Below are 15,554 nucleotides of genomic sequence, written 5' to 3'. Positions count from 1 at the left end.
TGAAGCTTCCGCTTGCATACTTTGGGTAAGGGTCCTGATATGAGCTATAGCTTCCTCTAGGTGGGTGCATCTGTCCTTCAAGGCCTCGATCTCAGCTTTTTGTTTTTCCAGCTTCTTCCTTTTTGATCTGCTGTCCGCCTGATAATCATCTTTGAGGTCGTTGAATCGCTTGATGAATCTGCCAATCATGAAGGTGTGCGCTTTGCAGAGAGTGCACTCACTGTTCGTGATGACATTTTCTAAGGGATTGGTAGCAGGCTCCTGAGCTCCCTGCTGTTCCTGCTGATCCGCCATTTCTCCTAGCTGGGAAAGAAAGCCAAAGTGCTGGTGTTGCAGATAGGGGCGGTTTCTGGGGATGAGGGCGAAATAGGGGAAAGACAGAAAGGGGGAGTGCAGAGCTTTGCACAAGGAGGGGACCAGAAGGGAGGAACAGGATGACGGAGGAGCAGAAGAAAGAAAGGGGGAGCGCTGTGACAGCCAAACAAACAACCTGTTAGAAGGAAAAGAAACTCTGTAATTAAAATTGCCTGAGTTTACCGCTGTCGAGGGTCGTGAACCAAGCTCCAGATGACTGCGCCCTGCTTCATGAGAGAGTCTGTGCTGGGAGGAGGCGCGTGCCAGGACCTTCGTAGCGGTGGAGGATGAGATTAAAGAGAGAGCCATGCTGCTATAAATAGAGGGAGAGAGGTAGCTCGAGTGAGTGATCCAGTGCTGATCGGTTCGATTCCTGAGGTGACTGTGAGTCCAGGTAGAGATTTTGCTGCGTGCGATGGAGATTTTGGAATGATGTCCGTCTGAGCAGAACTTGAGAATGACGGCGGAGGATGAATAAAACACAAGATCGGGGCTGGGAGAGGTGACATATACGATCACAGGGGGGAGGATCTGAGAGAGGAGGGACGGAGTGGCGCAGTCGAGGAGATTTGGCAGAGAGTGAGGAGATTCGGGGATGAGCAAATTTCGAGAAGGATGGAGTCTGAGGTGGCTCAGAATCTGAGAAGAGGGAGAGGGATAAGATTCTTTAAGGGATTGCTTTGTCATAGAAGGAGTCGTTTTCTCTGACTTGGCCTACGGGTCTACTGGCTGCCTTGTTGGCCTGTTCATCAGCCTCTTTGTTGCTGCTCCTTAGCACATGTTTGAGGGTGGCCCCATTTATGTCTCTTATGTTGTCGATGATCCTAGTTTTAATATTGTTTAGGGCAGTTTGCTTGAAATCCCTCCCCGAAACCATAGCAGCTATAATAATAGCTGAGTCACCCATTATGAGTGGATTTTGAAGACCAAGTCTCTTCAGAATGGAGGTTCCCAGTAGGAGACTATAGGCCTCTACCCTATTGTTGGACATTATGCCCAATCCCCACTCGTAAGTCACTATAGTTTCACCTTGATGATCTTTGATGACTCCTCCGGCGCCTGCCTGACCCGGATTGTTTTTTGAGGCCCCATCGAACTGAAGGGAGGGCCTCTTTTGGTTTTGAATCCAATCTCTGATTTCCTCATTAGAGCCTCTTAGCTTCCAATCAATCTTTTTCTGACTTGTACTTGCTGCTTTGCGATTCCTTGGTTCATGACTGAATTTGCCCATCCATTCAATTTCCCTTGGGTTCCCAGATTCTTGATCTGATTGGTCTATTCCATTAGCACTGATGGTCTCAGAGATGAGGGCAATTGTTTTTGCAAGGGTGCTGGAGATGTTGGCCTTCTTATTGTTAAAAATGCTTTTGTTTCTGGTGTTCCAGATTTGCCAACAAAGGGTTGGAGGGATGCTATTCCACAGTCTTTTGGAAAGGGTTTTGTTTTTCTTGGGGTAGGGATAGCTGTTCCCCCAATTTTTTTGAAGGAGGGTGATCTGATTGGGCAATTCACCTATCCTTAACGGACTGGTAATGAGCTTCCAGCAATTTCGGGCAAAGGAGCAATCTAGGAAGAGGTGATTGCTGCTTTCTTCCGCTGCTCTACACAGGCAGCATATTGAGGGATCGAGGATGCCTTTCTTCCTTAGATTTTCCGCTGTGAGGATTTTTCTTTTAAGGAGGGCCCAATTAAAAAATTTGATCTTTGGAAGGCATTCCGGATTCCAGGCCACTTTATGAAGAGGCCAATTATTGGTGGCTGTGGCATTTTGGAGGATTTTGTATCCTTCTCTGACTGTGTAGTTTCCGCCATTGGGGTCCCAGACATACTTATCCTCGGACAAACTGTTAAGGGGAGCTGACCCTGAGAGAGATAGCTTGAGGTCGGCCCACAGTTCCCTTAGATTGTTTGGGAGGGGGAGATGCTTCCAGCCCAGCCACCTGTTTTGGTCCCAAGAGGAAATGTCATATAGGGACTTAAGATTTTTTCCTTCCATCCACAATTGCAGAGGTCTGAGATTTGGGAGAGCTTCCCTTGCTTCTGAGCCCATTATACGATCAGTCCAGATGTTAATGTCTCTTCCACTGCCCGGAGCTCTTGAGATATAATCTTTGAAATGGGGGAGAGTTTTTTTTATAAGTTTCCAGACTGGGGTGCACTGCCTGTCAACGATAGATTCCGATAGGATGTTGGAGTTGGGGCCATTCAGGTATTTTCTTTTGATTACTTCTGTCCACCAGGCACCTTTTCCGTTGAGAATTCTCCAAATCAGCTTGAAACCCATGGCCATGTTGGCTAGTCTTGGGATTCTTATTCCTAGCCCTCCTTTTTCGAAAGGTAAAATAACCTGGTCCCATTTTACAAGACTGAATTTTTTGGAGTCCTGCCTTCCTCCCTGCCACAAGAAGCTCCTGATAATTAATTCCATGTGCTTATGAGTGCTAGCCGGGGTGAGAGTGGTTGCGAACTCATATATGGGGAGAGCTGAGAGGATGGCTTTTATGAGAGTTATTCTTCCAGCCAGGTTGAGCCAGGACACACCCCAACTCTGAAGTTTCCCTCTCAGCTTCTCTATTAGTTTCACCCAAATTTCAGTTTTGACCGATTCCTTTGCTAACGGTAATCCCAGGTACATGAAATGGCTCCAGTTCCTTTGAGCAGGGATGTCCAAGATTGAGGAGATTCTCTGAATAATCTGCCTGGGGACGTTCCAGGTATATATCATGCACTTATTGTTATTGAGCTTTCCTCTAGACACTTGTAGAAAGAGCTCTAACGTTTTCTTGAACCTTCTTGCCATGAGACTGGAATCTCCTCCAATTAGGAGGGTGTCATCAGCAAAGAAAGAGTGGTTTATCCCCTTGGTTCCACGCACTATGCTGATACCTGTGATTTCTTTTTGCCTGCGAAGATTTTCCAGGTGTATGCTTAGCGTTTCGGCCATAATGATGTAGAGGAATGGGGAGAGCGGGCAGCCTTGTCTCAATCCCCTTGAGCTTCTGAAGAAGTTGCTTGGCCTGCCATTAATCAGAGGGGCTGTCCAAGGGAATGATATACACTCCATGATCCTGCTGATGAAGGTGCTGGATATCCCAAATTTCCCAAGGGCTGCCTTAAGGAATTGATGGTTGACTCTATCAAAGGCGTTTGCCATGTCTAATTTAATAATCATACCCTTTTCCTTTCTATTTATGTTGCAGTGAATTGCCTCTTGGATAAGGATAACGTTATCCGTAATTTGTCTTCTGGGGACGAAGCCTCCTTGATTCTCAGAGATGAGGGAGGGGAGGAGCTTTTTTAGCCTGTTGGCTAGAATTTTGGTGATAATTTTATAGGAGACATTGCACAGGGAGATTGGGCAGAATCGATCGAAGGATTGGGGGTTGGGATCCTTGGGGATAAGGGCTAAGTGAGAAGATTTAATGATGTTCCCCATTTTGCATTTTGAGAAGAAATTCTTTACCATTCTAATGAAGTCTTTCTTGATGGTTTCCCAATGATTTCTGTAGAATGCCACTGTGAACCCGTCTAGGCCCGGTGCCTTGTCCTGCGCCATGCTGAAGATCGAGCCCTCAATTTCCTCTATCGTGACCTCTTGGTCTAGCTCGTTGTTTTGGTCTGCTGAGATTTTATTTTCGATTAGGCTGAGGAATTCCGCATTATCGTTGGGCTGAGTGTCTGCAGATAGGAGGGCGCAGAAGTGTCTGGACGCAACTCTTTTATTTCCTCTTGATCTCTGAGCTCTCTTCCATCAATCATGATTCTCTCTATATGGTTCCCTGCCCGCCTGAGTTTTAGGCTGTTGTGAAAAAAGGAAGTGTTTTTGTCTCCGGCTTTGAGCCAAAGGCAGCGAGACTTTTGTCTCTGCTCTTCTTCTTCCATCCTGTTCTGCTTATACAATTCTTTGTACATTTCATTCTCTTTGGCCTGATCTTCCTCTGTATACTGGATTCGCTCCTTTTCCTGACTCCATTGTTCAAGCTGTGATTGGAGATCAGTTCTTTTTTTACTTTCCTCTGCAGCATGGTTTCTTGCCCATCGTTTGATAACAGTCCTGAGGGATTTGAGCTTAGCTTCCCAAATATAATGGGGCGAGCCAATAATTTCTTTTGCCCACTGCTCCTTGATCAAGTTTCGGAATTCTTCTTTGCTGTCCCATGCCTTGTTGTATTTAAAGGGGAGAGGCCCCATGTTCTTTCCTTTGTCTAAAGTCAGAGCCACAGGTTTATGATCTGAAATGTATCCTTGGATGATTTTGCTTTGGATATTTGAAAATCTTGCCACTGTTCTTTCTTGAGCGAGGATTCGATCTAATCTCTCTTTTATATTGTTGTTGCCGGTTCTTTTATTGCTCCAGGTGAATCTCCCGTTGTGCGGAGGAATATCCACTAGATTATGGGTTTGGATTATTGCTTCTAGTGAGTCTCTTGAGGGATCAGCATAGTAGTTTCCTCCCAATTTCTCGTCAGCATTCCTTATAAGGTTTAAGTCACCTCCAAGGAAAATGTTCCTTCCCTGTACTGTCATGAGGTCTGATGTTATTGATTCCCAGCATGAAGCTTTGTCCCTATAATGATTAGGAGCGTATATGTTGTATATAGAGTATTCCTCTTTTGAGGCTTTGTTCTGCATGTCTGTTCTTACCCACCAGCTGTAAGACTTTTGCTCTTTGAGTTCCCATTTTCTTTTGTCCCATAGTGTTCCTATGCCTCCTGAGGCACCAGCTGCACTTGTTGCTACTCCTGCATAGCTTTTGCTTCTTTTTATGTGGTTTTGGAATTCTTGTTCCGTGATTTTGGTCCCCTGAAGAAGGAGAAGGTCTGGATGTTCAGATTTGAGGAGATCCCGGACTGCATTTGTTTTTAGGGAGGAGCCCATCCCCCTACAATTCCAGGAGACCAAAATCATCATTTTCCTTGTTTGGTATTTGCCCCGCTTTTCTCTTTCATTTTTTCTCCGCTTCCTTTTGATTTATCTAGAAATGTGTCCATTGGTTGCTGCATTCCGGTGGCCATTTCTTTTGCAGCGTTTTCATCTCTAATCTCTTTATTAGACTTTCTTCCAACTTTTCTGGGGGGATCTGTGGAGAGGTTGTTTTCCTTTGATTTATTTCTGGTTAAGATTCTTTCCACTGTTGGGGGAGGAGAGGGCTGGGGGAGGGAGATAGGGGAGGGGATAACGATGGCGGTACCTCGAGGGGAGCGGGGGGGATGGAGGGTCCTCTGCGGACAGGGTTTCAAAGGGGTTGGAGGAGGAGGGGAAAGAAGGGGTAGAGCCAGAGGGATGAGAAGGAAGGGAGGGGTTTTCAGGGGGAACCTTTGAGCTTGGGCCTGGAGGGGGGTTTGATTTTTTCTTTTTGATGTGCTCCCAAGCTCCCTCGGGGGTTTCGACATTGCCTTCAGGAACATTTATTTTAGATTTGCTACATCTATTAGCGAAATGCCCATATTCATGACATACCTTGCACTTGATGGGTAGCTGCTCGTACTCTACTTGCTGAATGTGCGTCCACTGATCGACTTTGAGTTTGATTGATTCTGGCAGTCCTTTCCCCAGATCTACTTCAACACAGATCCTCGCGCATGCATGCATGTTCTCCTTTGGTTTAGATCTATCAATGTATTTGCCAACTGCGTTCCCTATGGCTTTGACTGACTCATCCCCCCAGCAATGAAGCGGAAAGTGGGGCAGACGAACCCAGACGGGGACAGCGTTGAGGACATCCATTTCTGGGTCAAAGTCTGGAGTCCATCTGTTTAAGTAGAGACCCCGGGAGTCCATGAAATAGGGGTCATTTCTGAAGATGAGGTTCCTGTCCTCCATTGATTCGAATAGAAAGGTGTAAAATCCTCTGCCACAAAACCTGATTGCTATTTTCCCTTGCACCATCGAGTTCCAGTTTCTCTCGACCCATCTCTGAACTAATCTTGGGGAGGGCCACAGTCCCGTGAACTGGCCGACCAGGCCTCTTTCTGCTAAGGAGATTGTTGCTCTCCTCGGGAGAGAAGGAGGTAGAGATACTTTTGGTATTTCATCTAATTTCTTGATGAACTTGGAGGTTGTAGGACGGATTTTTCCCGCTGCGCTCTCGGGAATGAGAGAGGCAAACATTTTCTCAAAGTCTTCTGGATCCTGAGGCGGGGGATCCATTTCTGCCATTGGAGAGTCAGATCTCTGGGAAAACCTCGAGAGGACTACCGGGGGGAGGCCCCGGTGCTGGGGGAGGGCAGGAGGCCCAGGAGCGAAGAAGGGGAGGCCAGCAGATGAGGGGCGCGGGCCTAGCAGCAGCGCTGCCAGGCGCAGAGGCGCGGAAGCGGTGTCAGGGATTCTAGGTCGCGCGCAGGTCCTTCGATCGCCAGAGCATTCCTTCCAATCTCTGTTTCTTTGTGGCTTTCAGTTGCAATTGTTCGTGGAGATGATATATGTTATGAATGATTAATGAGTGAAGTTTTGCTAATGTTAAACGCAAATTAAATTGATAGAGATGAAAAAAGTGGATATTTATATGTTCTATTTTGTTATTAAGATTATTATATTTATGTTTACTATGTATAGTACAATCAATTATAGGGTGTTTTATTAGGGAATTTATGGTGAAAAGGCCACCTACTATGTGTGCCCAAATCCAGTCTGTAATACACATTGGTGTGGTCCATGTGAATTGTGGATGTTTTTTTCTTAATTAAATTTATTTGGTGATCATCGGATGGTTTTTATGGCTTAGATGCCCCTAGTTATATTGAGGCACTCCTTATAGAAAAAAATTAATTATTTTAATAATTGATTTTAGGGAATAACAAAAGAAAATTAGGACATTAATAATGCAATTGTTGTTGTACGATAAACTTAGCAATTCAACTTCACTCTATCCATCAAATTTAGACCCTTTTTCATAGATAATTAAGAGTTTAACTAGGTTTCACTGGTTAGTTTTCTGCATGTGAGAGTTATGAATAAATTCTAACTAATTTTTAACTGCAAATACTTCCATATCACTCCATTATTGGATATATTTTTTGATTTGGGCCCTCGTAGTCTAAGTTTAGCTCACTTACCAACTAGGGAAAGTGCTTTGTAGTTAAATGAGTGCATGCACAAGGAAACACATCCTAATTCAAGTTGGTTCTTCCTTCTGGAGGGTCTATATATTTTATTCATGTTCAAAAATTACATATCATCAAATCTTACGAGTAATTAAAATTATCTCCTTTGTTTGTTAGTCAATTTCTCAACAATTTTATTGTATCATTTTCCTTGGTTATGAAGTAAGTAGTGTAGGATTTTTTAACACTTATATCGTGTGATTGTGGCTAAAATATGACATTATATTAGAGCATAAGTGGGTCTGAGAAAAATATTGATATTTTATTGCATATTTTCCAGTTATTATAACAATCCATAGAGAGTAAACCAGCTCAGAGTGATCCTCAAGCCTTTCAATTACTTATGCTAGAAACTAAAGATCCTTTTATTGATGTATAGTAACAGACTACATACAATTAAATTTCTAATAAAATTTATCCTAAATTAATCATTGAGAAATAAAATACTTCAAAAGGATTGACTATCCTATGGGTTGACCTACTATTTCATGTTCATGCATGTTCAACACCTACGGAAGTTTGTAAAAAAATGGAGGGATTGTTTGGCAAAGCAAGATAAGTTACGAGAACATCATCTAGAGAATTAGGTAGTTTCTCTAGATCCTAAGTATTTCAAGACTCTATAGGACTTCTTATAAATATTCATGACTTTGATGAAACATATACTTTTCGGATATATAGGAAGAAGGACCAGCATATCCTTTCTATACTTTATAACATGGTTCCTCAATATTCAATCTTTGTCTATTCTTTTGATGTTGTTAAAATTTCCAATGGTAAGAATTGGAAGATGTGAGTTTTGGATGGTTACATTGGGTGCCTTATACATGAGTACCTTTTTTTTTACATGGGAACCTCACGTGGATGAGAATTATTGGGACTCATTCATTAGTGTACTCCTTGAGTGGGCTTCAAGGGAGGTGTTGGTGTACATTTCACTTGCTAGTTCAATAAGGCCTCATTTTTTACCTACACTTTAGCCACCATTAGACACTCTTCTATACATTATTAGGGGCATATATGACCACTTACCATTCACTATTATGCATTCCTTATCATTTGGAACATTTTCTATTTTTAACAGGTCTATTTTAGGAGGAAGTACCAAATAAAATGACATGTGGCACTAACTAGACTTTTGTGGTAGGATATCATGGATAATTATACTCCAATATTTTATACTACCTTGTACATAGGCCTCTCTATAGTGAGTCAAATATCTTCTCTTATTTATAGCAGTGAGCCACCATTTTTTTCTCTTCTCCCCTATTTTGTTGACTTTCATCCCTAATTCAACTTTAAATGACTTTAACTTGTTATTTTTTCATGTGAGAGTTATTAATTGTTGGATAGAAATTTGAGGATTGTTGTACAAAGTGTTGGAAATTGTTGGGTATAGTGTTGGAGACTATTAGACATAATGTTTTCATTGATTGTCACCTATTATTGGTCTTGGAGATAGTTCATTTATGTCAGTAATCTCTTAGAACGTCATCATACCCATAAAAGGAAGGTTTTTTACAAGAAAATATTTTATTTTTAGAGTGATATGGATGGTACCTATTCCCATAAATATCTTGACTATTTCTAACCGCTAATATATAAATGCCAAGAAGCATATCGAGAGTGAGTATAGAAATAGGATCCCCAATAGCTGGAGACAAAATATTTTCCTCAAAAAACATGAGTAGGTGAGCCTCTGCTCCAACTTCTAGAGATAAAGGTACATGAAAAACCATCTGATCTTCATCCAAGTCTTCATTAAATCCTTGAAAAGTTATGGATGCAAACAAATGCAATATCCTTGTACTAAAATAGGTTGAAATGCTTGTATTCCTAATATGGCTTTTTGCAAGGTAACTATCTACGTTCCATTTAGAATTTTTGGAGAGTATTCTTTGGGTGTAGTAATTCATAACCTTAGGATCTAATGCTCAGAAAGGGATGAAATCCACACTAGTTAGGGGTCATTCGAAACCTTGGGCTAGTCAAGATATTCGGGAATGTAGGTGGTAAAGAGTCTCCAATTCAATTTTTTCAAGGGTTCAAGTATACAAGGGTCGTGAACCCAAACTCATGAAAAAATTTCCATATGATGGTGAATTTTCAGTGTCAATTGAGCATTTGTCCCTGAAGGTTTTGTTTCAAAGGAAATATAGGAATAGCAGCAAAACCCAAATTTCCTCTTTATACAAGTTAACGATATGGTGTAAGGATATGGCCAGTGAGGTGGTGCTAACTAGGCATGGATGCTGACATGGCACTTTGTGAAAGTGATACGAAACAAGAATTTTTGGAGTTTTTTTATGTCCAAGTGGGCCAAATCCATGTTACACATGGCACATTTAGAGGACACCATGTGGAAGGGGTGATGTCATCGTGACAAAAGAGTGTCGTCCGCTAATGACATGGCATAAAAATGGGCATTGTGCTAGAAAGTTTCATTTGTGGAAGATTCTATGATATAAAATTATTAAATTCTATTAGAATTGGTAAGTGGGACCGAAATCTAAGTTGTTCAATAGTTTGGTTGTTGGGATGGATTGCTCAAATGTATCCTCAAATAATTTCTAAAACCAAATACAAATATTAGTGCATCATGTGTTAAGGCTTTGGTCATAGTTGTGGTCATCTGAAAAAGGAGATCAAGGTGCAAAGAGCTTGGATAGTTAAGTTTTAGGTGTCAAAATTAGTTATGAAATAAAATGATTTTGTTGCATTGTTGGACAATGGATAACTCTAGAAAATACAGGATTGGATTCAATTCACTGATGGGAAGTGATGTATAACCACATGTGTAGAACGCAGAAAAAGATTTAGTTTTCTAGCTGGTGCAATCATAATTGAAGATGGAGTTTCTTGGCGTTCGAAAGTGAAGGAACAAAGTGCCAAAGGAGATATACAAAAAATTATAGCTAGAATGAACTGAAGGGACTCCTCAAGCTGAAGAAGAATTAATTGAAATACATGTTTTAAAGCAGTGTGTAATAAGAATGAAAATCTAGAGCAATAGAGATGTCAAGTGTGAGTGAGATAGCTAGGCTGAGAGCACAGTGTGTAGAGAATGGAAATTGAAAGCAATTGAACCCAATAACAAGCTTTTTTGCAAACAACAGTTTTTTAGATTGCATCTATGTGTGTGTCTGCAAAAGAGTGAAGAGCTTGTTAAGGCGCATGTGAGTTGCGAAAGCTATAGTTATTAAGTGTGAGAAGTTATAAAAGATTGTAACTGAATTAATGAATACTATTGGAGGTATTAGTTTGCAAATCCTATGAAAGAGTAGATCTATTTGGCAGTAGCAAGTTGATGCCTATACAATAATGAGGTCAGTGCCTCTCAGCAAGTTAGTGCTTGTTGATCAGAGGGGGTCGGAGCTTCCTATGAGTGGGTGCTCATAAAATCATCGTTATAAACACAATGGATGTGTAACAACCTCTGGGGTAAATGTGCATATAAACAACATAATAGGAACAAAAATACAATAAACATATCAACCATCAAAATCCATATATACCTTAGTACATTTGCACATGAAAATCAAGGGAATGATTTTTTTAATTAATAAATGCAATGAACAAATCGGTGATGGGACTACAACATTCCACCCAACCATAGATTTTGAGGTAAGTCTCTCTTCATCCAATCACCCCCAAGCCATATTCCAAGCATGAATGTGGGATCTCAGAGAACACATCAATCAAAACTCATCTAGGGCTTCCAGAGGCCACCCACCTCAACCCATCAAAGAGTGCTTACACCTCACGGTCAGACATCATCAAAAACCATCATAAGAATGGTCTCCATCTAAGCCTTCCAGGGCTTCTAGAGCATTTTTCCAACCAAGGATTCCAAAACTAGTAACTTAACCCACAACTTATACAGGGCTTCCAGAGCATTTTTCCAACTAAGGCTTCAAGAACTAGTAACTCAACCCACAACTTATATAGGGCTTCCAAAGAATTTTCCCCACCAAGACTTCCAAGACTAGTAACTAAACCCACCTAGGGCTTCTAGAGCATTTTTCCAACCAGGGGTTTCAGGACTAGTAACTCAACCCAAGTTGTTACAGGGATTCTAGAGCATTTTTCCAACCAGGGGTTCCAGGACTAGTAACTCAACACCATTTGTTACAGGGCCTCGAGAGCATTTGTTCAACCAGGGCTTCCAGGACTAGTAACTGAACCCAAGTTTTTATAGTGCGTCCAAAGAATTTGTTCAACCAGGGCTTCCAAGACTAATAACTAAACCCAAGCTAACGAAACATGATAACCAACCAAAATAAAACAATGAAAGTAAACCTAAAATCACCATGGCTATCCAGGAAATGGAAAGGCTAGGCAATCCACTGTCGATCTAGGCAATCCTCAATGCCAATGACATATCACAACCACAAAACCACATGCATGTGCCATGCATGCCAAAAATAGTGAAGAAATCATACATGCAACTCGGTACCTGCAAGAAATTTGATCTAGTTGTTAATGTCGTTGTCCTCTTGCACTTTCTTTCTCTTCTTTTGCCTTCTTGCTCCAAGAATCCAAGTATGCCACACCCTCCAAGACTGCTCCAAATAAACTTTAAGTATCCAAGAGTATTAGAGAGAGAGAGAGAGAGAATAATGAGAGAGCTCCAAAATTGAACTCACAAAAGTTTCACACTGAAAGAAAGAAGTTTGCCAACTGATCCTTAGAGGAATTTTATTAATGAGGCCTCCATTTTATTCATTTTCCATTATTTTCCTTCATTTTCCTCCTCACTTTCAACCTGTGACCTTTCACCTCCTTTTTCTTCTATTTTCCATTATTTTCCTTCATTTTCCTCCTTACATGAAACCTGTGATGTTTCACCTCCTTTTTCTCCTAACTTCCATTATTTTCATTAATAAATGTGCCAAAATACATTTTCACCTCTTTAATGCCTTAGCCATTTCCTTTGCCAATTTCCTTAACCATAAAAAAATCCAAATGAACACCCACTAGGATGTCCTACCCACCATTCAGCTTGGAATACGTGTCCCATCATCCGTGGTATTTATATATTTTTACATGGAATTTTCACAAGGGTTGTTACAGGATGCTTTGAATTTACATCATAATAAAAGCAAGCATTAGTGGTTTTTTATCTTAGAGGGGTTTCCATGTTAAAATCACTATGTACAATTATGAATGCATTTTTGTTGTGTCATTGTGTGATATTTGTTTAAAAGGGAAAAGTTTTAGAATTATTGACTCACCTACCCACTATCATTGATTATTAATTCCCATTAATTAGTATGAGATCATGTTCCTTCAGGAATAATTTAATCATTGTGAGGTAGATCTACAGGGAATCATGGAAAATAAGGAAAATCAAGATATCTACACAAGCATAGTGCTAGACTTTTTTGGAGATAATTATGACTTCTAGAGGGTCTGAATGGAAGCATACATCACGTCTCTTTGAGTGGATGTATGGGCTGCAATAGAATCTAGATACACAATTCCAGCAACTCCACCTACTAATTTTGATGAAAGGAGAGTGTGCAACAATAGCATAAAGTCTAAGAATGTGATCATAGTTTATCTTAACCAATTCAATATGGTAATGGAGATACCCTACAAATCAACAAAAGAAGCTTGGGACAACCTCAAGACCTGCTACGAAGGAGATGAAAAGGTAAACCAGACAAAACTTCAAAGCTATAGAATGAAATTTTAAATCCTTAGAATAAACGACGAAGAAATCATAGTTGACTACTTAGTGTTGTTGAAGTAGCCAATATTATTAGAGGTCTTAGTGAAGATATTAAAAAGCGGGCAATTTTTTAGAAGGTTTTAAGATCGCTCCAAATGAGATTTAATGCCATTATATCATCCACAGAAGAGATGATAGAGTTAACGACTCTTAATGGAGCAGTTGAATGGAAAACTCACAGTCAATAAGATGACAATTGGAGGAGAGAAGTCATGACCCAAGGAAGCAGTATTCAAGCCTCAAAAATATCCAAAGAGCACAAAATACACCAACATTACTCCAACTTTGACTCAGATTAGAACACAACACAATTTGTAAGGAAATTTATAAGAGGCTAATGAAAATATAAATATTTGTTTCTAAATGTCCATATAAAGTTGAAAACTAGGAGAAGCCGAAAGAAAAAAAGACCTAATCCAATGCTTAGAAATATCTTTGGAAGAAGACTCAAAATAAAAAGAGCTTTTACTCTAAGGAAGACAGTGAGTCATCCGAGGAAAGCAATGAAGAATATTTTGAGGGAGAAAAAGAGTAATACACATTCATGGAATTTTAATTTGAGACTAATTTTGAAGAAAAATCATATTCTGAAGAAGGAGGAGTAGTGGACCTCAAGGTAGAACTAGTTTGTACACTGGAGGAGTTGAAAATCAAGATGAGGAAAAACAACAAGTTGTTGAAAGATAAACTTTTGAGATCTGAAAAAGGTATGTATAATTCTAATGATGAATATTATAACCTTCAAAATGTAAATCTAGAAGAGAGTCTCAAGGTTAAGGACGTTCTAGTTTAGTAATTAAATGACAAACAAAAAAGTCATGATAGACTAGAGGATGAAAATGAAGTCCTAAAACTAGAATTGTAAAAACGGAAAGGAAAGACTAATTTGGATGTATATGATGGAGATATCATCTCTCTGAAAACTCAACTTCAATAGTTGAGGAGAAAAGAGGAGCTTCTTATCAACCAAGTATATGAATGGGAAAAGAAATGATAAGAGTTCGAAGGAGAAGTTGTATCTCTGGGAACATATCTCATGAAGATCAAGTCCAAGATGGATTTATGTCTCATATTTACTAAGGGTTTAGAAGAATTAGATGATATTTTCATCTCTTAGAGACCATAAACAAGGAAAGTTGGTCTATGATATAAAGAGCCTCAATAGACTTCAAAAGGAGAATCGCGTTGCAGGTCCCCAAGAAACAAGGAGCCTCATAGCTATGTAGAAGAACTTAAAGGAAGAGGTGGTAAGGATGAAAGGGTGAAAAAAAATATTTTAATTGTTATTTATATGTGTGATAATCATTATGATGTCATTTTTTTATCCAAATATTGTGAAATCAGAAGGGTAGAGAAAGGAAAGCTAGTTGGGAAAGCAATCAAAACTCCTAGCAATGTATACATCTTCGATGATTCCAAAGTGAAGTGTTATGTGAGCAGAGATGATGAGACATGGTTTTGGCATAGGAGGATGGTTCATGTAAGCTTTGATAGTTTCATGATGGTCAACAAAATAGAGGGAGTAAGGGGCTTACTGAAACTATCAAAACCGGATAGTTCAGTATGTAAGTCATGTTAGTGTGGTAAACAAAAAAGGGTGCAATTATAAAAAAAAAGAGTATTGCACTTCCATACCTATAGAAATGGTTCATACAGTCATTTGTGGTCGAACAAAAGCATGAATTCCAAGAGGTGAAAGGTATTTTTTTTTCATTTATGATTTCACTAAAGCCACGAGCATCATGCCATTAAAAGAGAAATAAGAAGCCTTAAGAAAAATTAAAATATTTAAATCGCGGGTTGAGAATGAAAAATATATGAATATCAAATTCCAGTGGTCAAATAGACAAGGTGAGTTCAATTCAAAGGAGTTTGAAAAATTTTGTGAGGAGCATAGCATTAGAAGGAAATACTTTTTTGCAAGAACCCCTAAACAAAATGGAGTGATTGAATGTAAGAACAAAACCATTCAGGATATGGCCAAGGCCATGATGGACGAAGGAAAAGTGACAAATACATTCTAAGGTGAAGCTTCTCAAGTTGATTTTTATTTGAAAAACAAAACTCAGTTCAAATAGAATAGTGATAAGATCCCCTATGAGCTATGGGAAGGAATATGAGACTTAGTAAAGCACCTCAAATTTTTCGGGAGCAAGCGTTACATCAAGAGGAATGACAAAAATCTTGGTAAGTTTGACTCTTGTGCAGATGAAGGAATTTTCCCTATATATATGATTAAAATAAAAGGCTACAAGTGCTATAAGTAAAGGTCTAAGAGGAGTGAAGAATGCATAGATGTCAGAGTGGATGAAGATGCACACCATACAACAAAGCCTCAAGAGAAATCAAATGTCAATGGAAGT

The 15,554-nt window shown here is 40.0% G+C and overlaps 1 protein-coding gene across 1 annotated transcript; it reads right to left on the bottom strand.

The window, feature by feature from the left end:
• Positions 1 to 3,993: 3,993 nt before the first annotated feature.
• On the bottom strand, positions 3,994 to 5,232 carry LOC149189692 (uncharacterized). The gene has a single exon (XM_089410312.1). It carries the CDS (start codon positions 5,230 to 5,232, stop codon positions 3,994 to 3,996), a length of 1,239 nt encoding a protein of 412 aa, XP_089266438.1.
• Positions 5,233 to 15,554: the final 10,322 nt, after the last annotated feature.

This window comes from Pinus tabuliformis, chromosome 3_1, assembly GCF_031772625.1.
Source record: "Pinus tabuliformis cultivar Carrire ecotype Pingquan chromosome 3_1, CPIR1, whole genome shotgun sequence".
Taxonomy (NCBI): domain Eukaryota; kingdom Viridiplantae; phylum Streptophyta; class Pinopsida; order Pinales; family Pinaceae; genus Pinus; species Pinus tabuliformis.
Note: the sequence above shows the minus strand (reverse complement) of the source record. Positions and strands in the feature narration are given on the sequence as shown.

Coding starts and splice junctions, on each gene's coding strand:
- LOC149189692 (XM_089410312.1), bottom strand. CDS start 5,232: ATGGGCTCCTCCCTAAAAACAAATGCAGTCCGGGATCTCCTCAAATCT.